Here is a 27,325-nt window from a genome sequence, read left to right on the forward strand (position 1 = left end):
TTCAAAGTTGGACACGCTCTTCACGATCTTGAAGACCTCACCACGACCGTGGTACGACCTTACTGCGACCTACACGATCGTACCGCGATCATCAAAATTTGCATTTTTTTCACAGATCGTAGTGCGATCGTGGCCTAGTGGGACTGGGGTATTAAGCTTTGATTTTAATAAGATGTTAATTGCAATTGTCCCAGTCAGTTCTGCGGTATAAATATATAAACCTATTTTGAAAATTATACAATTAAAATAAACATGAAGAAAAGAATTGCAAAAGGTTTGTATGCACAAAGTCCATTGTCCTTTGTCCTGATCCATCAAACGTTAACAAGGATTCAACTTAAGAATTCGTACTTTTATGACAGTTTGTTGTCAATCTACAAAATCAGGGTCTTAAAGGTATGTGTATACTTGAACATCAACATCTCCGCAGTAGGTTATTAAGCCAAATTTATGCCACTGAAATCAATGCGAGACACAAAATTCAATTCATTGGCAACAACCCATAGAAAAGTTTTATACAACTATTCACCAGATAAAAACTGCCGTGAGTGTGAGCAACTATATTTCACCGTTAGGTCTTTAACAATGACAATAAACAATATCAGTAACTATACTAAAAAGGTTCTGATATGACAAAATGTGAAACAATTTAAACGAGAAAACAACGAAAAGACTGGTTACGAATCACAGCATCATCACATGCATCATTCCGCATATCAAATTAATTGAAACAAAGGAGATGCTTAAATATTCATAAATGTTTATTACAAAAAAGACCTCTCACAAATACTTTTATTTAGCAAATGATGGTTTAATAAAGCAAAGCTTGTATTTTTATCATATTCATGTGTTGTCCGTTTGGTATTCGGAATCATGTGTCTCAGCTTGGTGTTGGTCTTTTATACCGAAAGAGGTTATATGGTTTGGCAAATCGGATTGCAATTCTTCCACAATGAAAAAAAAGCTCCATGAGAGGTCTTGGAAAAAACAGCAACATTTAATTAAGATTTGGAGAATTCAAAATTAAATCAAAGTTTGTCTTCTTTACCAACAATTTGAAGATCTCTAGATATTTTTATCTGCCAAATAAATCTCTTATAGAGAACTTTGTTACCAACCGACGACTTTTTTTGTTTTCGTGACCCTGCAGTAGTATCCTATAGGGGGCATTATGTTATAAAATCAGTTTTCGTTCTCTTACTTTAGTATATATCTTTTAAACGATTTTATAGAATGAAATTCAAAACAGTGTGGCTGTGGCCATTGATTGACACATTAAATTCATCCATTGACTGGGACAATTTAGGTGAACGTTTGTCTGTAACGACCACTGCTCACTATGTACTTTTTAAAGACACTTAAACTATGGGGTCAACAAAGGTTCTCAATACCTTAATAAATTAATTCGAAAAATTAATCAGAAATAACACGATGTTTTGATTTATATCAATTATATAAATCAAAACATAAAGGTTATTCCTGATTAATTTTCGAATTATTTTATAATTAAAGGCGTTAAGAAACCTTTGGTGACCCCACTGTTTAAATGTCTATCATAGGTACGTCGTGAACAGTGGTCGTTACAGACAAACGTTCACGTAAATTGTCCCAGTCAATGGATGAATTTAATGTGTCAATCAATGGCCACAGCCACACTGTCTTGAATTTCATTCTATATATTCATGAAACTCGGAATAGTATTTTAACTTTTATATGTTGCTGTTCGATGCATTTTGATTCATTATGTTGTTGTTTTTTTTTTTTTTGTAATATTTCAGTGAATCAAATGAATAATCAAAATGAATTAAGTTATATCTCGGAATACAATTATTTTATGATAATTGACTAAACAATTAGACCAACTGCACATTACAGTGATATCTATGGCGAATTTGATCAGTATTTGTATTCTTAGAAACTCCACCCATAAATCTTATATATATCAGTATAAATAAATCAGATAATTCTACCATTACAGCTGTTGAGCTGTATATCTAAAGATTATTTTGGACGATAATTAAACAGATTGTTTAAGATACTGAAAGGATATATAATTAGTAAATGATAACAAATGCTTGTGCAACATTATAAGTAAACAATGTATATCTTTCATTTATTTCTTTGTAAACTAACTTTCTCTGAAAGGTAAAAGATTGATTCCAATCGCTGAGAACGGACATTTTTTTTTATTCTGGAAAAGCTATCGTCAGAGTGACGGTATGTTTTCTCCTTTAAACAAGAAAATAAAAATTCCAAACTAATTCAATGAACAGTTAATTACTAATTGAATTGCTGCCGAATACAAGTACTATAGCTTGCCGATTTCTTCTTTTGAAATTATCACTCAATAATCTTTAGCATAGAATAGTTTAGATTTTAGGGTTTCTTGTCTTCATCTTAATTGTCAAATAGAAGTTGTTGTTTATTTCACTTATCTTTTATATATAAAAGACGTTGTTTTTATAAACAAGGGGCCAGCTGAAGCACACCTCCGGGCGCTGGATTTTCTGGATGCTTTGAAGACCCATTTGTAGCCTTCGGCAGTTGTTTGCTGTTTGGTCGGATTGTTGTCTCTAATGCCCGCGTCACACTGTCCCGATTTTTACGCCGATGGCAACACGATTATGGACATTTTCAAAATCGGGACTGATCGTATCCAGATCGGGCTATTCGTAGTGCCATCTTTAACCATCGTAGAACCATCGGCCACTTTTTCTAGCCTTCGGGGACAACTTCGGGAAGGGTTCTAAATTTTTTAACATGTTAAAAAATTCCCGAAGGTGCGTCCGATGTTGAGGGTTCGTATTCAGTTCGTATCACCATCCTCACCATCGTAATGTCACCGGGAATGCATCTTTGAACATCGTATTGCATTCGTGTTTCCATCGTTTCCATCGAGCAGTTTTGACATTACGATGTCTACACGAATGAATCACGAAGCTACCCGAAGGTCTTACAATGGCAACACGACTTTGTAAAGACCTCGTAATCCCGTCGTGTTGCCATCGAATAAAAGTACGAAGGCGACAAGATGGAACTACGACGGCAATGAATTCAGCTAAATGTAAGTTAATTTTCGCACTAAAATACATTTAAAGTGCCATGCGCGATATGCACTGGTCAGTCTAATACGACAGTTAAGAAAGACGTTCACAAAACATGGAGCTCATATCATATGATTCTATGAGAACAAGAAAGGCGACAGCGGTGTTTCTATTTATTCAAATGGAACAAGAAGAGCAGCGATTACAGGCTCAGGATTTACTTTTACAAGTAAAATATTATTTTTTGTCAATTTTTCATATCAAGTAACATAATGAAAATCATAAACGCGCCTCGTACACCAACGCTACAGGTATACGTATATAGGGAAACCAACTTTTTCTTTATTATTCTGATTTTTTATGTATCGTCTGAGTTGTCGTCACACGAATGTTTACTCCATAACCGTTTTGTTTTCTATATGTCATATTTTGCCGCATTTGTTGCTTTCCCCAACATCCTTCCTTTTGTCTATATTATTATGATATTCTCCTGGAAAGAGCTCTTTTTGAATAAAAGGGATCAACGAACCCATTACCTTACCTTTAAGATAGATCAGTAAATATGGGCATAATTATGGGTGATTATTCAGACTAGTGCACACATTTTACAGTTCAAACAAGGCAATGCCGAGCGTGGCATCCCCTCGTATGTAACATATTGGGGACGAATATGAACACTATATTTGTATATGACACATGCAGAAAATGGTAAATTGAATATGCATATTTGATACATAAACTGTTTTTTTTAGAAATCAACAAAAACATTCAGTAACTGGAAATACCTTTAATATTGTCTTTAGAACAAGCAGGTAAAAAAATGAGCAACCAATTTCCTGTGTATTATGCTATTTCAAGGAGAAAAAACAAGTCCATCTGCATGACCTTGACCTTTGGCCTTGAACGTAACAAAGGTCAGATCATTACAAGGAGGAACAATATACCAAATGTGGTTAAAATCTTTTGAAGCATATTGGTTTTAGAGTGTCCACAAGAGTGATATTGCCTTGTATTACAACTGCCACTGTGACCTTGACCTTTGAACTTTAAAGTCAATAGCGCTTAAAACATTATTCACGAGTAGCACCATACCAAGTTTTGAGCATTTTCGTTCAGGAGTGTCCATAACAATTTTATCTACACGCAACTTACATGAAGTAGGCGAGGGGATAATAAACTAAGTTTTATAAGAATTAGACAAAAAGATCGATTTCCCGCCATGCATGGCAGACTTGTACAGAAACGATATGTTGTCGAAATTCTGTTTTACCCTTCAAGCCCACGATCTTCCGTCTTATGATTTAACCAGAAATTAAATGTACAATATAATATATATTCAATATTGATCAAACAATTTAAAACGCGTGATGCCTTCGGCATATAATTTAAATGCATCGTAAGCTGTACACGACGTCTTTTAGACATCGTAATCCATCTTGTAGCCTTCGTAACCCATCGTGTAGCCTTCGTGATCCATCGTGTAGGCTTCGGCTGAGATATGAAGCTTAAATACCCGTCTTCGGTTAACCTTCGTATGTCCATCTTTTGCTATCGTATATAATTTCGGCACCATCGTATAGACTTCGTTATTCATCGTCCTTGCTTCGGTCACTTTTTTGTATTTTAACGAGATCGGGACCAACTTCGTACGAACTTACAATTTTCGCATTCGGGTGTCCATCGTATATAAAAATCGGGACAGTGTGACGCGGGCATAAAGCATTCCCCATGTCCAATCTCAATTTATTTGCAGTATTGTGTTAATCTATGAGCTAAAACAAACTTTGTGTTCGCAGATCAATATCATAGAAAATAGAAAGAACTGATTTAATTTTGATAGTGTATGAACAAGCCGTATTTTTCAAACAACGAGCACCATGATGACGGGACAATGATCGTTTAAAAGAAAACTTGTGCTGGATTAAGCAACTGTGTTGAGTTGAGGTATTCCATGTTCGTTTTTATATAGTCAGTTAGACTTGACGACATTGACCTTAACCACATCTCTCTTTGATGCCTATTTTGTCGTGGCTAGGAAATAATAATCCCAGGTTGTTGGTACGTTTGGTTTTTTTTTCCCTTCAAAGTATGACTTTTAATTACCTCCAATGTAAACAAATATTGATAGCAATTGGACTTTTCTATACTGTGTAAAAACTTCCATATTAATTCCAAAGTTACCAAGCACATTATGTATTTTGCAAGACGATACCACATGAACGCGTTTTTTTTTTTTTTGTGAATTATTTAAAAAGATAAAATTATGTTAAGTCCGTCATAATTAGAAACTCGAAGTCAATTTTTATAGCACTGCGGTATTTTAAGAAAATTAAAGAAACATTTTATGATGTGTATACGATTAAAAATCACTTTAAATTAATATTTCAGTTATAATCTTATCTAGTTGTGAGGGACCGAGAGGGAAACCTTTTGTTGATAGAATTTGAGAAATATTAAAATACAGTAAAATGAGTAATTTATTATTCAACGTCTTGTGAAATTAACTATTATATCAAAGCGTATAGGGAGGTGCGCAGAAGAACAAACTTAGTATACTAAACAAGTACCTGTCGAATACTGAATGCAACTGTTAACCATTAAGAAAAAAATCTGGTGTCGGGTATAAATTCTATAAACTGCATTTCGCTATTGATAGTACAACAGAATACCCGAGTGTAAATCAGACTTGACTAGTACTATCCTATAGTAAATATCTTGTCAAAAGAAATAAAAAGATCTTATCGTTGGTTACTAAGTTTATTATCTTCTATACTCTGATGTGTTTTGTATCACGGTTTCTGTTATCACATCTTAGCTTCGGGTTGAATATTACTGACAGAACTTTCGACTGGACTGGACTTTTACGCAACGTGTTTAAATTCAGAATTGATTGTAGTGTTTTATTGGGTATATCGCTAAAAGTTTATTAACAGAGGGAATATAGTTATGTTTTTGTGAAGAAAATCGGAGTTTAGTTTCATTCAACAATGTCTCTATATAACTTGTTCCAATTGCGAGATGCTATGAATTTCGCACATCTTCTGGCCCTAGGCGTATACTTAATTGCTGTGTGTTCGGGTGCTCCAGCAGATTCTTCAAATGACGAAAAACAAGCTAAATTATGGCTAGTGGAGTACAATAAAAGGGCATCTGAAATTTATTACCGTGACTCTGTTGCAGCTTGGAATTGGAGTACCAATATAACTGACTATAACCAAAATGTATCTGTAAGTTAGATTTTTTCCCTTGATTTGCATTAATAAATTAGAAAATAGTATTCTTAATCTTCCTTTATTTTAAAGTTGTAGAATATCTTACATCATCATACATGCTAAGATAAACGTTCATATATGTAGTAACTGTTTGACAAGGTTTTATTCGAAGTTTCTGGTTGTCGTTCTAGCAAATTATGCAGTCAAGTATTTTATAAATTACAATTCAAAATATTTTCGTTTTTATGCATGTCGCCGAATCAAACAAGTGTTTATGCATTGAACACATGACTAGGAAGGGTATTTAATTATGATATCAACATACTTCCAATGACATTAATATCTATTATCTTACTCATTGAATAACAATTACAGAAGTATTGCCAATTTTTTCCTGATTTCATTTTAACATCTGTGATATTTTCAGAGCCATTAAACTTTTAATTGGTTGAATCCATTGTGTCACAGTTTCATGTATGTATGTGCCAATTATTCGGTTACTGTACAATTTATTTTAAAAAATGTGTGCAGCGTGTAAATAATTGTTTGTTTTCATGATAGAATCAATAGTTTTCCTTTTTTTCCTCTACGGTTTAACGTGAAATTTTATGAAGAGCTGAGTAGTGAAACAGGCTGAGGACAAATCTATAATTTGAGTTTCTATAAAATGTCCGAAGCAAGTGACCACATCAAATATTCTTTAAGACTTCGAAAAGTACAAAAAAATCAGTAAAGGTCTGGAAATTCAAAATGCGATTTGGTGCCACACTGCCACGCCGGATATCTGAGAATCTCGAATCCGTCGAGGGAAGTCTTCAGAACAAAACAGATCTAACATTGTTGGGTTGATGTTTAGACGGGTTGTATATATGTATAAAATATATAAACAACTCGTCTAAACATCAACCCAACAATGTTAGATCTGTAAATTTTCCTTCGCAATACATGTACAGTGTAGTCAAAAGAATTGTTCTCTGTTTTAAACAATCTGTTGTATCCATGCCTCCGTTTATTTTTAAATACTGTAAAAATGACAGTTACTGAGCGTTAACCATTTTGAAAGGTCACTGACTCGCTGTATAATGAAAGACTATGACAGAGCTATACCTCGCTGCAATGATGAAGAAACCCCCAATTAATACTATTACCATAACACTACCCCACCACTATTAAATGTTAATTCAAACCAGTCGAAGTTTCTTATTTTAGAAACTAGCTTACTTGTACGTCAATCTGGTCACTCTGTTGGAGACTTATTTTTTATATTAATCTTTTTACTTTTTTAATGTTCAAAGACAGTTGATCTGTTTTATGGATGATTGTTTGTTTTAACCTCGTCTCTCGGTTTTCTCCTGGTCACGTGATGGTGTGTGACCAATTTGTTCAGTGGCCGATCCAGAACTGTTCCTAAAGGGGGGCACTGACTGACCTAAGGGGGCCCGCTCCAGTCATGCTACAATGATTCCCTATATAATCAACCAAATTTTTCCCACGAAAGGTGGGGGGGGGGGGGGGGGGGGGCCAGGCCCCACTGGATCCGCCTGTGTTGTTATTGCTCCTTGACATCTGCATATCATTTGTTGTTGTTTATACGTGACATTTTATTTGCATCTATACTTTATTACAGGTTCATGTATCATTAGAATCGTCGAAGTTTACGCAGATGGCTGCAGAAAATGCGTCCAAATTCCACTGGGAAGACTTTAATGATGAAGATGTGAAACGCCAGTTTAATATGGTCACGGATCTTGAAACAAGTGCTCTGGACAAATCAAAGCTAGAGAGGGTAAACATACTTTACTGATATAACGGTTACATGAATAGACTTGCACGAACTTTTCTTTTTTACCTCTAACCTTAACTTCGAAATATACATCTACGCAATATAATTTATGTCTCTGACTATATAAAAGATAACCCTGAGATTACTATAACCAGAGACATGTCTCTGCTATAACATTTATTTTGTTATTAAGTCCAGATTTTTCTCATAAGGCAACAATGATCAACAATACTTTCATTAGTTTGTATACAAGAAATTCCTCACGGTATTATTAAGTTTTATTTAAAAATGTGTTTTTATATGAAAAAATAGGGTTATATTCGATAGGTTAAACATTATTTTTTACCAGTAATTTGCATTTGTAAAGTTTTTTTTTTTATTCTGGCGGAAAGTTCAAACAGTAACTTACTACCTTCTGTTTGTTTCTTTTTGACTGCCAACATTAGAGATGCTTTCACGATGATTTATATGTTTCACTTCCCTTACACAAAGATCCCCGCTTGTATTGCCATGCATTTCACAGCGATTCATTTATAGCAGAGAGTCTGAGACATACAATATTATGTCTCTGTTTATAGAGTAAACGATTAGTACTATTAAAAATCCTATGTGTAAGTACGCAATCTCATTTCAAGTAGGGTTTTTTATTTATACAATTAAGGTTCATGTGGATCCTAAGGGCTAACTGAGACTACTATAACACAGTATTCTCAGGGGCTTAACAGCTAAAATGGATGCGTTTTACCGCAAAATTTACTCTGAGGACAGATAAAGATGTGCATCTGGAAGAATTTTAAGACATAGCGTGCCCTAGATAAATAAAATCAAATGCAGCCATTTTAACCAGAGTCAAATATTTCCAGACTGGCACCTATGATGATGATGATTTGATGGGTGCATACCTACAGATCAATTATTTGAAAATAGATATGTTCTGATGAATTGTTTTTGTTATGTAACATATCTAAAACGGAATTTGAATAAATGTATAATTTTAATTATTTTCTGAGGTAGTGAACATGTCTACAATTAATCTGAACTTTATTGCTTGTCATTGATTGCAAAAATTGATGTTTTTGTGTAAAACCATGCCTTTTGAATATAACATTATTCATAACATGGAAAATCTTTGATTTTATTATTACAGTCATACATGACTTTAGTAATGCCCTTTACTGTCAGGCATTAAACAGTCATTTTCAGCTACCGTTAGCGTCAAATTGGTTAAAATTGTACCGTGATTAGTCAAAATATCCTTATCGTGATTCGTCAGAGGTCTCAAATAATTGTTGTAAGTGTAATTTTTGGGAAAAACTTAACGTAATTTATCAAAATCTTTTGATAATTTTATCATAGAAAAAAAGTGCTCATTTTTATCTTCGGGCCATAATAAATAATAGGTTTGTTTGCCCAAACGCTACCTACCCAGAAAAAAAGCTGCCTACTCAAATTCTTTTATTGTCCTGATTTGAAGAAGTTTTTTTATAATCAAATAGGCATGAAGACTAATAAACATCTGATACTTCAATTTCTTTTTTTGAAAAAAAAAAAGAAAATTCCTGCCTACCTACCCACTGTCTCAACCTTTGGGTAGTATTTGGGCAAACCAAAATATTTTTAAGTGTGGCCTCATGCACCAAATATTATCTTCAATGTCATTTTGCAAGAAAGTTTACCGTCATTCCTCATGAAGGTACCCCCATTACCACCCTCATGCATGTTATACTCCTCGGAAGATAAGAGATATTGTCACATTTTAACATCCAAAGATTAAATTTTTGGGATAGACTGTAGAACCATACTTTTCAAATAAAAAATTGAAATGAATTATATTGATTTTTCTCGCCCACCTTTTATGATCCAACACAGAAAAGGACTATATGATTAATCTTATTAATTTAAACAGCCATATTAAAAGCAGATTTTATGAATTAAATAGTAATCAGTTGCTTTTTTTTGGAGAAAATCACCATTTTTAGCTTAAGTGCTGAATACATGCATATAAAAGAAGGTTTAATTAAATCAAAGCAATTCCATGTGAAGATTGCTCAATTGAACTGATGATATAGAATACAACACTTTTGATCTTAGAAATTACCTGGTGCTGACAAACTTCCTTTTTTACAAGATATAAAGTTTTCATGAGATTCTAAAGATCCTTGATCGGCCATCGCCGCAGTGTCACACCCAGTCCTTACATAATGTACATTGAAAATAAAAAAAACAAGAAAAGATCAACTGTCCTGTAATCTTTCAGACAAAATAGAAATAGTAATTGCATGATACAAATGTATTCAGTATATGTAGATATCCTAAATTTAAAAGAAGGAAGGGATATGTTATATCTTTTCCTGAAACAAAATTACTGTAAATTCTGAAATAATTGCAAGGTTTTTATTCATGCTAATAATGCAATTGAATGGGTATCGCAATAATAAGAACACACATTCTGATAAATGAAACAAACATCTGTGTGCAGTTTTTTTTTGGAATCGCAATGATTCAACTGACATTTTTGTCCATTCTTGAAAAGTTGCAATAATAATTGCACACAAATATTAATAATTTCTGAATTTACAGTAATAGAATCCTTAAAAAAATTAAAAGACCAAAGTTTTATCAAAATGAAAAATCTATGTATGTCATTATACATGTACAAATGTACTTAGATTTTAGGTTGCAAATTTCAAGACAGTCTGAACATTTTAAGATTGGTTTGAATAAACATAGTCATCTGCAATTCACTAATCACTGGGATTGTCGAATATGTTAATAAGAAGATCCTAGTCAACAATTCAATGTAAGGTTAAATGGTAATATAACTTGGATATAACACTATGTTTAAATACAAGCTGACATAAGTATCATTGTTTTCATGTAAATATATATCATTGAAAATATAATGTATTGGTGTTATCTTTATCAAAACACAATTAGATTTTTAGTCAGTTTGACAAACATAACAAATCAATGCCTTTCCCATAGTTCATTAGTTTACATGTATCTATATTTTGTCTAACCTCCAAATGGAGTTAATTCTTTGGCCCATTTACACATTAAATGAAAAGCATTATAGATCTTTTTCACTGAAAATCTTAAAACTGTCAAACCATTCTATGGTTATGAACTTTTGACTTTCTTATTTTGTTTTCACAGTATTTAAGAGATAATTTAAAGTTCTAAATATAATGTAATACAATTTATAACTTACAATTCTTTAAGTGTGATAAACAAGCTATGAAATCTATGGAATGAGTAATCTATAATGGGTCAGATTTTCTTCAATCTGCATATTCCCTTCAGCATGTTCAGTTATTATGGAAACTACAAAAAAATACCTGTTTCATTACTTTAAGGTTACATTATTGTTACCTTATTATACTCTCCATGCTATTATCAACAACCTTCCTTACCATTACAGTACATTGTAAATGATATTGCAATGCCCTTGTGTAATAAGCATCTTTTAATGCCCCCATCATAGGCAACATGGGCATTAAGTGTAACCTTTGAATGTCCTTCTTGCATTTTTCTGTCCTTTTGTCTATCCTTCCTACCGTCTGTCTTTCCATCCTTTTGTTTGTTCTTCCTTCCATCCATGCTTCCATCCTTCTCTCTGTCCTTTCATCCATACCATTTCTGTTTCACCACTCTAACATAAGGACACACTTAAAAAATATTTTGGTTTACCCAAACCCTACCCAACATTGAGACAGTGGGTAGGCAGGTAGGCATTTTCTTTTCTTTTTTGGCAAAGAGAAATTTAAGTATCAGATGTTTATTAGACGCCTATTTGAATCAAATTAAATATTTTCACATTCGGACAATAAAAGATTTTGAGTAGGCAGCTTTTTTCTGGGTAGGTAGGGTTAGGGCAAACAAACCTTTTCTTTTTTATGGCCTCATGCACATTTCACGACTCATACACAACCAAAACTCGCTGACAGAGTTAGAATTTGGGCAATGAGTTGCTTAACATTCTTTAGATTTGTCACTTTATAACTTGGAAAATTGCTAATGTTTTAATTTCCACACTCGCACTTAAGTGTGTTTCTCATCCAAGTTTTATCAAAATCATACACATTGCTAAGAACCAAGAACCAAATATTTTCAAACAGAGTTCAAATTTGGACAGTCAGTCACTTTCAGTTCTAGAGTTATGCCCTTTATAGCTTGGAAAATTGCAATTTTTTCCGTTTCCACATTCAAATTTGGTGCACTAATACACAATGCTAAGAACCATTTGTGAGTCATTTGCTTTTCTAGAGTTATGCCCCTTTTTAACATGGTAAATTTGAGCTTTTTTTGTTTGTTAAAGTCTTCTTTATACATTGTTATACTGTTTCTTGTGAAAGGTTCTATCTACTGTGAAATAGTTATTTGTTTGTACACCAAAATGAAAATAATGTTACGTCATTGGTTGATTTTCTATTGTTTATCCTGTTTTAAACCAATCACAACGTTTTGGTGTACGCTTTTGAAAATATTACCCTGAATGCAATAGACGGCGAATTAGAACTTATATTTCATGCTATATATGATACAAACATTATTATGTGGATTTGCCTGAAATAGTAATATTTAAAATCACTTTTTTGTCCATTCTCCAAATTTACAGTGTTTTGATTCTTTGTAATTTGACCTTTTAATTAAACTGTATTCACAGAAATTAAGAAACAAATTATAGATTTTTACAGAAATCATATATTCTACCAAAATACCCTATTGATTATGATATCTATCCAAGCACTCGAAATTTTATTTTAGAGAGAATGATTTAGGGTAAGGTGGTTATATCTGTTTTTGTCATGATTTAATAAAACTATATTATATATATTAGGTGGGAAAAAACACATTGCAATTTAATCAGTGTGTGATTAAATTAAAGATTTTAAAATTTATTAAACAGATTAACCAGTTAAAATGTACCAACAATTAGAGAAATTAGTTTCTACCACACCAATTGTTGACTGCAATATTTACCCATTCAAAAGATTAGTTCAAATTTGAAAAATTAACTTTGAAAATCAATAAATATGTTTCAAAGAGGTTTGCTATAATGTTTTTGATGTTGACTAAAAGAAAAATGCTAAGTGCCATGCTCAACTAGATATGGCTTGAAATGAATCAAGACAAATAAAACACCTCAGAAACAAGTCTGCTATTAAAGGAGTACAATGTGTGCCCATAATTGACTTTATTAAAAAAGGACAGATGTTTTCCAGGAGAAAATTAAAAGCCTAATTCAGTAAGAAAATTTTAACACAATCTTATGCTAATATAAAAAAAACCTAACTAATCTTTGTATTTTTATACTTTAAAGATGAAAATGATTTTCTAACATTGTAGATGAAATAATTTGCAGCAACAAAGAATGTATGAACTATTCTGCTGCCATATTTTTGATTGATTCTCTCACTCTTTCTTTAGAAATCAAAGTTTATTTTGATAACATGATCTGATAGAAGAAACATAAATGTTAAATATTTATCTTGTTCTATCATATGTTTGATAATAGTATACAGATGAAAAATATCAGTTGTTTGTCTGTTTCCCAATGGGTGTTGAAAGATTGTAGTATAATTAGGATAATCACCTCTATAAAATACCCTTATCATTAGATTTATGTATTTTTTGTAATATTGGTGAAATTTAAAGCCTCTAAATCCCATTAGAAGTACATGTGCATTTAAATCTTACCATATCTCACTATGTAAACTTAATTATACCTCAGTAACAAAACAACAGTAATATATTGTTAAGATATAGCTTTCCTTCAATACCCCTAGATTCCATATTGAGGATATTGGTCAAGGCTATGTAGTGTTGTGTATCAAAATCCATGCTTGTGTCCTTGTAAAACTCATAATTGACAACCAGTAGTATAACTATAAAGTGTTCCCTGTAATGGAAGAAAAACTGCCCAGTTTGGCTCACTTGGCCTCAGAGATGCAAAGTTATTTATCGATATCAGTTGCAGCTTATTATGATCTACACATCTCAATAATAAAGAACCCAAAATGCTTTACTGTCAGTTTAAGGTATTGATTAACTTAAACATAACATTTTCTTACCTCTTTCATTTTGTTTGCTATTGAATATTATGTTGAAAGAAAGTTTGGAGTAGTAAGGCAACCTTTATACATGTATAATCATAATGCTGAAGATGACATACATGCCAAGAACTGCATGTTTGAATAAGGAAAACCAGAAAAGCTAGACCTCCTAAAGAACTTTTAATCAAACTGTAACCAAATATGATAGGATGAATCAGGCTGAGATACTGACACAGTTTGTTTATCAAGTCTAATTATCAAATAGTATGCATCTAATTCAGAATATTTTTCAACACCACTAACTAGGGTGCTGAGACTGCAATTCCAATATACACATGTACATGTATGTATAGGTCCATTCTGTGTAGAAGTGGATGTATACATGTAGAATATACTTTATTCAAAAGTATTCACAGAAACTGCTGAATCAACTGTCATAATCATGTTATCAAATTATTTAAATCTTTGGATTCTTTATTGCTAGAAGATCCTTGGTAAATTCTGTATGCATGTCTTGTGCATGTGCATGTGTGCCGTGGTTCATTCATTGATAAGGTATAAAATTATGCAAAACATAACATGTAGTTGGGATGAAAGATTACTTAGATCTAAGGTTTGAAAAAAAATGAAGTATACAAGTAAATGTGCATAGAATTTAAACAGGATTATTCTATTTTCAGCTCAATAATGTTCAAGCAGAGTTACAGAAAATTTACAGTTCAGGAGAGGTGTGTAACATCCCTGGCCATGGTTGCTTACAAATGGAACCAGGGCTTACAGCTCTCATGGCAAAAAGTCGTAATTATGATGAATTAGTGGCAGGATGGAAAGGATGGAGGAATGCTACTGGAAAACAGATGAAAGACCTCTATGCTGAATTTGTAGAACTAAGAAATGAAGGCGCAAAAATATCTGGACGTGAGTATATACTGTATAAACCAAGAGATATCAGAAGAAGGACAGGAGACAATATCTCAATTATAAACATGTAACATGTACTAAAACTGAATTTCATGTGCTTTGAACCCTTTCTTTCATTTTTATAGTCCGTATTCTTTACATATAGTACATTTTTATCATTTTTGTGATTTTTGTCGAGCCTGCAACTTTTGTTGCAGAAAGCTCAACACAGGGATAGTGATCTGACGGTGGTGCTGGCTACGGCGGCAGCGGCATTAGCTAACTTCTTAAAAGCTTTATATTTTAGAAGGTGGAAGACCTGGATGCTTCATTCTTTGTATATATAGGAGACTCATATTATGAAGTTTCCATTAATCACATGTCCAATGTCCTTGACCTCATTTTCATGGTTCAGTGACCACTTGAAAAAAAAGTTCGGTTTTTTTTTTATGTTGAATTCTCTCTTATTATAAGTAATAGGATAGCTATATTTGGTATGTGCGTACCTTTCAAGGTCCTCATGCCCGTCAGACAGTTTTCAATTGACCTCGACCTCATTTCATGGATCAGTGAACAAGGTTAAGTTTTGGTGGTCAAGTCCATATCTCAGATACTATAAGCAATAGGTCTAGTATATTTGGTGTATGGAAGGACTGTAAGGTGTACATGTCCAACTGGCAGGTGTCATCTGACCTTGACCTCATTTTCATGGTTCAGTGGTTATAGTTAAGTTTTTGTGTTTTGGTTTGTTTTTCTCATACTTTATGCAATAGTTCTACTATATTTGTTGTATGGAATGATTGTAAGGTGTACATGTCTAGCTGGCAGATGTCATCTGACCTTGACCTCATTTTCATGGTTCAGTGGTCAAAGTTAAGTTTGCGAGTTTTGGTCTTTTTATCTTATACTATATGCCATAGGTCAACTATATTTGGTGTATGGAAATATTTTTTGATCAATATGTCAGTCGCGCAGGTTTTATTTGACCTTGACCTCATTTTCACGGTTCATTGCTCAGTGTTAAGTTTTTGTGTTTTGGTCGATTTTTCTTAAACTATAAGGTGAACTATATTTGTTGTATTGAAACATTGTTAGCTGTACATGTTTGCCTGGCATGGTTCATCTGACCTTGACCTCATATTCATGGTTCATTGGTCTTTGTTTAAGTTATCTTGATTGATGTTAAGTGTATGTGACAGTTGTAATAAAGCTTTATATTTAGGACTATCAACATAATATCAATGATTAGTAAAGAAGGCGAGATATTTCAGCATGTGCACTCTTGTTTAAAGTTTGTCTAATGCAACGTATGAATCAGAGAGAGAAAAATCATTTGTTTTCTGTTGCCTATTTTAATTTTTTTTTTAGTTTGGTTACATATTTAACTGATAAAAATGCTTAGCTAGGTATTATGCACCTGTCGCATACGTAGAGATCACAAAGGTTTAACACTGTCTGTTTGTTTGTTTTGCTTTATCAAACTTTTTTTTGTCTCAACCAAATATTATGAAACTTATCCACAATGCTTATTACCATTGAACTCAGATCAAGTTTGAATTTGGTTTGCTTTACTTTCACCATTCTCTAGTTATGTCCCTTTATTATGAAAAAAGTGCTTAATTTGCTGTTTCTGCACTCTTTCTTTGCTTAATATCCTCAATCGAATGTTATGAAACTTACACACAATACTTTGATTTAGAACTTGACATATTATGTAGATAAATTATTTATCAACAGGATACAACGACACTGCAGACAGCTGGATATCATCATATGAGTCAGACACTTTTGAAACAGACCTCGTAGAACTGTTGGTCCAGTTACAGCCATTGTATAATGAACTACACACATATGTTAGGTCCAAGTTACAAGAGGTCTATAGAGATTATAAGTTCCCAGCAACAGGACACATTCCTGCACATTTATTAGGTAAGAAGCTTGATTTTAATAGTAGGGATTAAGGTGGTACCTAACACTACAGGGAGATAACTCTGTAAAGTCAGCTAAACGTTTTGATTATGTTTTGTTGTAAACGAAATATTAAGCTTCTCAATGATCAAAATTGGTGGTTGTCAAATTGCTATATAACCAGTGTAATTTTTCTGACAAAACGGTTGATTCAAATTTTTAAATTTTTTTATATTTTTGTTAGTGTCAAAGTAAATAAATACTTTGACAAAATTTTATGAAAATTAAACGAGCCAAATTAATTTTAGTGAAAATGTTGGGTACCAGTTTAAAGGAGATTTTAGGTATAAATAGAGGAGACAGCAACCAAACAAAACAAAAACACTATACAACATCTTAAAGTTAACATGCAGTTTTCACAGTAAAAAGTGTTAAAACAAAATCACTAATAGTCTAAAGGAATATTTGGTTATTTTTATGTCCCTTCTGTCAATAGAGGGGACATTAAGTGTTACCCTGTCCATCCATTCATTCATTTGTTTACGATCAAGTTCTAATTTGGGGTGTTTCTGACACTTCTACTGTTCTTGAGTTATGCCTCTTTATGTATGGGAAAATTCTGAATTTTTGGTTTCAATTCTCTAACTTTAGTTTGCCTCAACCAAGTGTAAGAAAACTTATGCATAATGCTTATGCCTTCACAATAATGGACGGTATGCCTCTTTATAACATGGGGCATCATCTATGTCCATAGACACATTCTCCATTTATTTAGTCTTGAAATACATTATATATCTTTTAGATGTCCATGTTTCAAACATTTAAGGAGAATGCTTAGATTTAGGTGTCAGACCACCAGTTCATGCACTTCAATTTAGAACATATGTAAAAGTAGTCCTTTCCTGACAAAATATAGTGCTTTTGATGTCATTGTTTACTTTTAAAAGCTACAAACAAAGTAGTAGAGCCAGGTCCCCAGGTAAACAGCCATGAAAATTTGAAATTTTGCATATAGAAAGGCAATACATGTACAATGCAGAATCTGGTTTCTATGAGTTAAACTCAAGATAAAATATTTAGAAAGCTTTGAAAATTGAAAAATTTGGTTGGTATATTGGTGGTCTGACACCTCAAAGTCATTTTTAATGAAAACAGGATAATCAAAGAGAATTCCTGATAAATGAACAGAGTTTTACACATATTCATTTGACATAAAGAGAGACATCAAAATTTGAAACATAAAATTTTCCATTTCAGGGAACATGTGGTCCCAAACATGGGACAATATACTTGATATTGTGCAGCCATTTAAAAATAAAACATCAGTGGATGTAACATCTACTTTAAAGGAACAGGTAGGTAAACAATTGAATTAAGGTTGGGTCATAAAGGGGGTATATATCAGTCAAATAAAATAACCAGAAAAATAATGATTCTAAAAGAAGAAAGAAAGTATAATTTCTTCACTGCCTCTGAGGCCAAGTGGTTGAAATATTTCATTTACTGTATAAAATATGAATACATGGACTTTGTTTTAAAAGGAAATCCTTTATTTTACCGAAATTTTCTGAAATGTACTGCCACTGAAATATTGCATTCCTATACTCTTAATTGTTGACATCTTGCAAGTATGCAGTTACATTAACTATGACATCTTTGTATTATAATTCCTCAACTGCACAGGACAAGAGTGAAAGAATAAACTGTGATAAAAGAACAGTGAAACAAACCTAGAAAAAATATAGGATTGATTGGTTTCTGAAAGAAATTTTAAAATATCAAATCAATTTACAACTTTTATGACAAAGTTTATTAAACAAAAAAAGGAACACATGGACAATGTAACAAAATACACTTAGTTGTCAGGCTCCATGATTCTGTGTTGATTGTTTATCAATGTCACTAACTTTGGCACAAGAAACCTGAAAGTTAATTAGCAGGCAAAGTTGTGAATCAACCATCAATGAAGTAAATTTCCTTTGTAAATGGAAATCTACTCAAGTATTTTAATCCTTAGTACCTCACATCGAATGGAACAATACTGGGGATTTTTTTATTCACTGGAATTTTGTGGATTCAGGGAAGATTAGATTTTTTGTGGATATTTGGCTAAGTGGTCCAAGACCACAATTGTCGTCCCTTGATTTTTGTTGTTCACAAATATAGTCCCTAGTGTTGACAGTGGGTTACTTGCCATTAATTTTTATACCCCTTCCAAATTTATTTCTCCATGTTTAATGCCTCATATTGCAAGTAGGGGGGTGAAATTACACTGTAAAAAAATTTGGGTCCAGAATTTTAAAGGAAAGTAGTGATTTGGTCCAGGTGAAAAAGGTTGAAAAATAGCACTTCGGAAGCTGTCAAAAGATTTCAAGACGCCCTAAAGATAAAATTGTCCATATTTTGAGTTAGAGGCGATGAAGTTTTCTATAATTTTTATATAATTTGTCCCAAAAGTAGTACAACACACTGTAAAAGTTTCTTTGAGAAAGAGCAGGTGGGATTTTTTTTATTTTCATTTATGTTCTAAAAGAAATGCACTACGAAATAATTGTGGTCTCGGACCAAGTGCTTTTGCAAAGTGTTGCATACAAGCCAATAGGAAGTTGTACCTTGTCTAACATTTAAATACCATATATATCTAGCAAATGCAAGAAAATGGTAACCCAAGAGTAATAATGAATGCACAATATTTTAAAACAATTGAGTATTATTACAGAATTATACAGTACACAGGATGTTTAAAACTGCAGAAGACTTCTTTGTGTCTCTTGGATTAAAGTCGATGCCAGAAACATTTTGGAACAACTCAATGTTTGAAAGGCCATCAGATAGAAAAGTTGTTTGTCATGCTTCAGCCTGGGATTTCAGAAATGGAAAGGACTTCAGGTAAGTTCATAAAGGTCATCATAACTTGTCATGCAACTGTTAAACTCAATGTCTGTCAGAGTTCTTTTAAAAGTCATGTGAAGTTAGCAAGTTGGAGAATATAATTTACCATCCTAGGTTTCTTGAGAACCATGAAGGAAGGGTTCATATATGCCAAATTGTTGCTATTTTAAGAAATTTTCCTTTGATCTTGCTGACTGATAATTTCCTTTCTCAGCGTAGTCGTGTGATATGAATAATTATCGCTAGAAACTAAGGAAGCACCTGGTGTTGTCAATGAAATTGATAACGTTATCATAGGTAAAATAGCGATAAACAGATTTACATTGGTCATCTCAACTCAATTGGTTTTCTCACTTTGGCTGTACCAGCTCAAGCGAGAAAATCAATCTCATTGAGATATTCAACGATAATCTATATTTATGGGGAGTTTATGTTTGAAAAATGAACAATCTTCTTTGTTGTAAAAAAATGATACAAAAATTATCAGCTGATAACTGACAAACAGGTAATGGAAGAACTAAATTTTGGAAACGCAAAAATAAATAAAAACAATGTTTTAGATCTATTATAGTCATGATAGTTAATTTATGAGCATTCAGTAATTGTTTGTAAGAAGCTAAAGAATGACATAAACAGTCTTTTTATTTGATTGTTTATCTACCCAAATGCAGATGGACTTTCTGGGTCCTCTTGAATTGAATACTTTTCTTGACTAATAATTATATATGGACTTCTATTGGTAATTGATAATAACCAAAGTCAGCATTTAATTGATGACATTTCTTCAGAGTGAAGATGTGCCCTGACATAACTATGAAAGAGCTTGTGGTTATTCACCATGAATTGGGACATATTGTTTATTACATGCAGTACAGCCATCAACCCATTGGGTACAGAGGTGGTGCCAATCCTGGTAGGAAACACATGCACACATAGTCAATGAATGATAATTTCTTATCAAGCATCACCTGAAAGTATCATAAATAATATACCCAGAGCAATTGGAATTTTGTGCAAAGAAGAATTTTAAGAGATTTTTTTAAAAATTTTTTTTTTTTTTTTATTTCAAATGAAAATTTTATAAAATGACTTTGTTAACATGGTTGATGTTATTGGTCCTTTGTAGGATTGTTCATATTTTTTTTTACTGGTATATCTTATTTATTTCTTAAGATCAAGAGATTCAAAGTTCAGCTAGCTGAGTTTAAAAGTGAATTTAAAGAAAAATGGATAATTTTTCGTTAAAATCATATCATTTTAAAAGTGTTCTTTTATTTATGGACTTTCAGTTGGTAGAACATAGATCGTTGTACAATTTTTACTTTTTTATTGGTATCTTGTATAAATGCACTTCATTTAAAAGATAGTTTTGTATACAGTATATTTTATTATTTCTAACACTTGCAACAAGTAATTATATAAGTTATAGTTTCTTAGTTGTGCATGTGTTTCAGTATTGGCACTGCATGTCATAAGTTTGCATGAAGCTGTGATATATATCATGTCATTAAAAATATACTTGCAACTATGGTGGCTTAAATAGTTTAATTTATTCATTAAAATGTTTACAGCCAATTGCATTGAGTGTGAAGGTAAAGGTCACATCTTTTATTAGCTTGCCTGCTAGCTGAACCATGAAGTCATTATTAGGTAAGTTATACTACCCTCCTTTCGAAGTTAAGCCTAGTCCAATAGACAGATAGATTGGTTATCTGTCGCCTGTTGGACTAGTCTACTCTTAACGGAGGGTAGTTTTCCTAACCTAATAATGACTTCACAGTTCAGCTAGCAGGCAAGTTAACCAAAGATATTACCTTTACCTACTCACTCAATGCAATCGGCTGTGATATGAAAATAAGGAAATGTAATCAACTATAGGTCACCATACCACTTCACCAATTAGCAATATCCATACAATATAGAAAGCTATAAAAGGTACAGACATGACAAGATATAAAAAATAAAATAACTGCATCATTTATGCTAAAGCAATACAGCGAAAACAAAATGACAAACAGAAACTGATGACAACCACTGGAATCAGGTTCCTGTCTTGAGGTAGAATTACATAATAAATATAGAGGGGTTTATCGTGTTTATCAGCATAAGGGTGTGTCATCATGTTTTGATAAGGTTTGTACATGAATAGCCAAACTTCCATAGTTTGCTTTTGAATTCATCAAAAGAAGATGTTGATGAAAGAAGGAAAATTGCAATCTGAGAGAATTTTGATTGAGTTTGATTATATCTTTCAAAATTGGTTAATATGATTAAATAGAGTGGGTTCAGAAAACTTAAATGTCCTGATATGCAATATGCTTCATAGATGGTCTCTCTCCTCGAAAGCAGTGTTTGTGGCAGTGATGCAGTCTTTTTATAAATGATTTTTCTCAAAAATAACAAAATTCCTTTTCAGGATCAAGATGTGTACATCAGTCAACATGGAGGACTTGATCACTATCCATCACGAAATGGGACATATACAGTACTACCTACAATATAAAGATAAACCATTACTATTCAAAGGGGGTGCTAATCCTGGTAGGTACTTAGTTACCATTGTAAAATTCTGTTCTGAGGCTTTAAAACAAGGGTGGCATATTTAGATGGAATGCCAGCAAAGACTAGTGGATCTAATGATATTTAGGGCCTTGTTCCCATGGAAACACAGACAGTTGTATTTTTTATTGGATATTCTTCTTCTTACTTTTTTCTGTTAGTAAAAGACCATTGTTAAAAAGGAGATTAGGGTACTTAAAGAAAATTTGAATATTATTCATGTTGAATATATTGAACTGAAATGTGGATGTGCAGTAAAGGCATGATTTTGTGCTTTAAAAATGATAAATATTTTGCATGCACCTGTTCTTGTATTGTAAAGTATTTGTAACTTAATATCTTGTTTTTATGATACTTGACACTAATTTCTTATTTTGATTTTTTTTTTTATGATAGAAATAAACAATAATGAACATAAGAATATAAACATTTAGACAGGAAACATTTGTTTATTTAGTTATTCCAAATTCCAAGTTGGTTTTTCATTATTAATGCAATGAAAAGCAAGTTATTTGTATGTCCCTTGGGGGCGAAGAGAGCATTTCGTTTTACCTTTGTCGTTAGTTTGTACAACTGTATGTCCCAAAATTAATTTTTATTCTCTCACTTAAGTTTGCCTCAACCAAATGTTATGAAACTTATACACACTGTTTATTACCACCAAACACAAATCAAGTTTGAAAATAGGTGGCATCACTTTCACCATTCTTGAGTTAAGTCCCTTTATAAAAGGAAAATTGTCAAATTTGCAGTATCCTTAATCTAACGTAAGTTTGCCTAAACTAAATGTTATAAAACTTATACACACAATGCTTATTACTACCAAACACGAATCAAGTTTGAATTATGGTCGGGTCACTTTAGCTTTTCTTGAGTTATGTCCCTTTGTTAATTGAAGATTGCAGAGTTTGCTGTATGTTACAAGCGAGGACATCAGTGTTCCATGTACCAGTCGTTGACCAATCATATATCTTTTAATATACAATTCTCTGTTTTAAGGTTTCCATGAGGCTGTAGGAGATGTGATGGCCTTGTCTGTGGCCACACCTAAACATCTTAACAAGATTGGTTTATTGGATAAAGTGGAGAATGATAAGGGTAAATACACAAGATCATTTTATTGTAGAACTATTTGATATCTATCAATGTCCATGGATATCACTAATTAACCATGAAAAACTTTATTATTGTGTTAACTATATGTACATTCACAAAATATGAGTAAAAGTAAATAAAATCATCATTAGATACCAGGATTAAAATTTTGGATGCCTCACGCATGTTCTACATTTATAGACTCATCAGTGGTGCTTGAATCAAGAATGTTAAATGCCAATAAAATATGAAGTTGAAAATTGACTTATTTGACTTTATAGTATTTAATGAGTTGAAAATCTAGATAAATGATTATTTAATGTAATTGGTCTACAGTCATTGCACACAAAGTTCAAACAAAAAAGCTTATAGTATGGTGATTTTGGGAGGGTGACCATGCAGAGGAAATGGGTAGCTATTTTGTGAAACCAATTCATGTCATTTTCAATTCATAGCCTTGAAATTTCACAGAAAAGTTGCACAAATATTGAAAGATTTGTTATCATTGAATTTGATAGTGGATTTTTTTCATATTTTCCTGTCAGTTGAACTTAGAGTCTTAGACATTTTTCAGCAAAGGACAGAACCAATTTTCAACTAAGATCTTGAAGTATAGCACTTGCTATTATGGAATTGATTAGGTAATAAAAAAAATATACTTGTCTTTAATACCTCCAGCTAACAAAAGATAATTTATGATAAATCTAGATGTTATAATGAGTTCCTACATTTTTCAGAATACGATACATGTTATGCAAAGTTTTAATAGTATTGTTTATTCCTGAGTATGATTTTAGTATGACTTTATTACAGAGAATGTAATAAATTTTCTGATGAGCCAGGCGTTAAGTAAGATAGCCTTTCTTCCTTTTGGATACTTAATGGATCAGTGGAGATGGAGTGTATTTAGAGGGGAAACTCCTAAAGACAAGTATAATACAAAATGGTGGGATTTAAGGTAAAGAAATTCAAAATGTATTTGATATTTTTGATAGTGTATGTTGTAGTATTTAGAGTTATGTGAAAATTCCTTATCCATATGTGTTTCGTAATAACCTTGTGTGGTAGATGATCAGGAACAATGATTGTCTTCCATTGATTGCAGTTTATAGAAATGAATAGAGGATAGTAAACACTCATATTTATTACTTTAAACTCCAATTTAGGTTTTAAAGAATGGTGACATGATATATGCAATATAAAGCTATAGACCAAAAAGTAATATTAATGAAAGGAAATTTAGGGTATACTAGAACACACCCGTGATATCACGGGTCCGTGACTGAAATAAAGTATATAACTATGCGCAAGCCTTATTTTAGTATTAGTATTGTCATCTGATAAAGTCATGCCGATTATAAGATACACAGTTTTCCTCTGCTTTCAAGTCTTTCTGTTTGAACCCGTCGAACTGAAACAATAATATTAATTATTTGGAAAACAAAAGGTCCTGGAATGGAGTATTTTTTAATCAACAGCATTGTCCTATATAAGTTATAAATAAAGTTGAATTCTTTGCTTCGCTGTTTTACGTCATGCCCACTAACAAATTGAAAACTGTACCTATACGCCTCATTTTTAGGCCAGATTTTTAGTATTCGTATTGTTATCATAGAAAGTCTTACTGATTAAAATACTACAATTGGTAACAATTTGACAATTTAGTAGTGTCAACCCTGTGGTTATGACCCGTGTATATAGCATATTAATCCTGAATACAACGTTTGGTGGTGCGCCTGTCAGATGCGGAACGTACAGATAAGGTAATAGGTAACAGGTGAATATACTATTGGTATCGGTAGCGGACTCGACCCGGAACTTCTTAATTATTGGCAATATTAATTACGTGGAAAACAAAAGGGCCTGGAGTGGTGTAATTTTTAATCTACACCTTTGTACTATTATAGTTATATATAAAGTTGAATTCTTTGATTCGTCGTTTTTACGTGATGACGGCTGACAAATTGAACCTCGTAATTTTAGTATTATAGATAGTATTGAGACAGTAACTCAAGGACAAAAATAACCATAAGACATCAAGAAGTCAAGATAAAGTCTTCAACAGTTTAAAAATTATGTCCCCTTGTATTTGAATGCAGGAAACATCACTTACAATAAGAGCAAAAAAAACTCATCAATCAATAGTTTATGTTATAGCATCTTTTCATCTTTCTGTAAAAGGGTCTTTGCAGAACTATTGATAAGCAGTGTCCATTGCAAAAAAAACGACAACATTAGAAGTGAATACAATAATAAGAAAAACAACGCTATTCTTGCATAATTATAACTTGAAGTATTTTTTTAATGTAGATGTAAATTCCAAGGAATATCCCCTCCAGTTGAAAGAACAGAAGAAGACTTTGATCCTGGAGCAAAATATCATATTCCAGGAAATACTCCTTATATCAGGTAAAGATCATATATATTTTGATATCATCACTGCTCATAAGTTTAGTGCTAAGCAAAGGAAAGAAGAAACACACGTCTTTTTATGTTTATGTTAATATACAAAAGCAAATCAGAAAAGATTCCCTGTTCTTTTAAATTTTAAAACCTAAAGAATTTTCCAATAATTTAAAAGTTTCTGCCTTTTGACAGAGTTTTTTTTTATACTTTTGAATTCAAGAAGAGTACATTGCATGTCACTATGGTATTTACTGTTCATGCACAATAACAGGAGTAAAATCTTATGGACAGTTGTATTAAGGTGACATAACTTCATTTAATGTATGATAGTCCTGGGACAGGCAAAACAATTAGACTGTTGTTGCCAATCTCTTTACAGATACTTTGTGAGTTATGTGGTACAATTCCAGTTCCATAAAGCTTTATGTGAGGCTGCAGGACACAAAGGAGCATTACATGAGTGTGACATCTACAATTCTACAACTGCTGGGAAACTCTTAGGGTAAGATAGAAGGAAGTCTTTGTTGTATCAGGGAATAAAGTTGAATAATAAATAATTCTTTGGTTAAGAGGTGCAACTCTCATTTTATCAAGCAATTATTTTACTAATTTATGTTGGCATTTTTCAAGTGTTACAGAATTTTTTTTTCTCCCCAAATACTATTAAATGATCAATCAAAGAAAACCAAGAGAAATAGCTGCTTCAACAACCTATTCTGGTTTGACCTCATGAGCAACAAGGTAAATAATTTTGAAATAAAGTTTTTAAGATTAAACATGTTAAATATATATGAATAAAGAAAAGGAAGAATATGTTGGGTGATGAGATAATAACTGAGGCACTTTATTTTCTTTTTATTTATGAAAAATGATAAACATTATTTTGGAATTATTTAGGGATATGCTGAAAATGGGCCAGTCAAAACCATGGCCTGAAGCTATGAAAGCCATTACAAAGCAATCTAAAATGGATGTTTCTGCAATCTTGGAATACTTTGCACCCCTTATTGAATGGTTGAAAGAACAGAACAAAGGTCAAAGGTCGGGTTGGACTGATTCCTGTCCTAACCCTGTGTCTGGGAAGCTTACAGATGAGGAATCAGCATGGTCATATGTAAACCAGTACAACACAATGGTTCAAGGTGTCAATGCTAAACAAGGAGAAATTGATTGGTCGTATGCCACAAATATAACAGATTACAACCAAGAAGTATCGGTTGGTAGATATAGGATATGTATATATAATTGAAACAGATGCTTTTACAATCTCATTAAAATCGGAGTGTAGCGTATCAGAACATCGGATTTTAATGAGATTGCTGCTTTTATATATTAGATATTTGTATTGACTGTTGTGACATGCTTATAAATTGTTACCCTGAAGGCAAGACCTAAGAATGCTTTTGCAGCAAAGACTGTTTTATTTAAAAGTTTGGATGGATTATTATAAATCCAAAGAAGTCAAATCAT

The 27,325-nt window shown here is 32.4% G+C and overlaps 1 protein-coding gene across 1 annotated transcript in view; it reads left to right on the forward strand.

The window, feature by feature from the left end:
* Positions 1 to 5,800: 5,800 nt before the first annotated feature.
* The window catches only part of LOC143064370 (uncharacterized), a 101,719-nt gene continuing 80,194 nt past the window's right edge, over positions 5,801 to 27,325 (forward strand). Inside the window, exons 1-12 of the mRNA XM_076237143.1 lie at positions 5,801 to 6,271; positions 7,884 to 8,042; positions 14,776 to 15,013; positions 16,733 to 16,924; positions 18,161 to 18,258; positions 19,623 to 19,792; positions 22,212 to 22,336; positions 23,354 to 23,452; positions 24,263 to 24,407; positions 25,760 to 25,858; positions 26,235 to 26,357; positions 26,753 to 27,071. Coding sequence (XP_076093258.1) covers positions 6,032 to 6,271; positions 7,884 to 8,042; positions 14,776 to 15,013; positions 16,733 to 16,924; positions 18,161 to 18,258; positions 19,623 to 19,792; positions 22,212 to 22,336; positions 23,354 to 23,452; positions 24,263 to 24,407; positions 25,760 to 25,858; positions 26,235 to 26,357; positions 26,753 to 27,071 — 2,007 coding nt within the window. The 5' untranslated portion in view covers positions 5,801 to 6,031. The remainder of the gene's footprint in view (positions 6,272 to 7,883; positions 8,043 to 14,775; positions 15,014 to 16,732; positions 16,925 to 18,160; positions 18,259 to 19,622; positions 19,793 to 22,211; positions 22,337 to 23,353; positions 23,453 to 24,262; positions 24,408 to 25,759; positions 25,859 to 26,234; positions 26,358 to 26,752; positions 27,072 to 27,325) is intronic.

This window comes from Mytilus galloprovincialis, chromosome 2 (genome assembly GCF_965363235.1).
Source record: "Mytilus galloprovincialis chromosome 2, xbMytGall1.hap1.1, whole genome shotgun sequence".
NCBI lineage: Eukaryota > Metazoa > Mollusca > Bivalvia > Mytilida > Mytilidae > Mytilus > Mytilus galloprovincialis.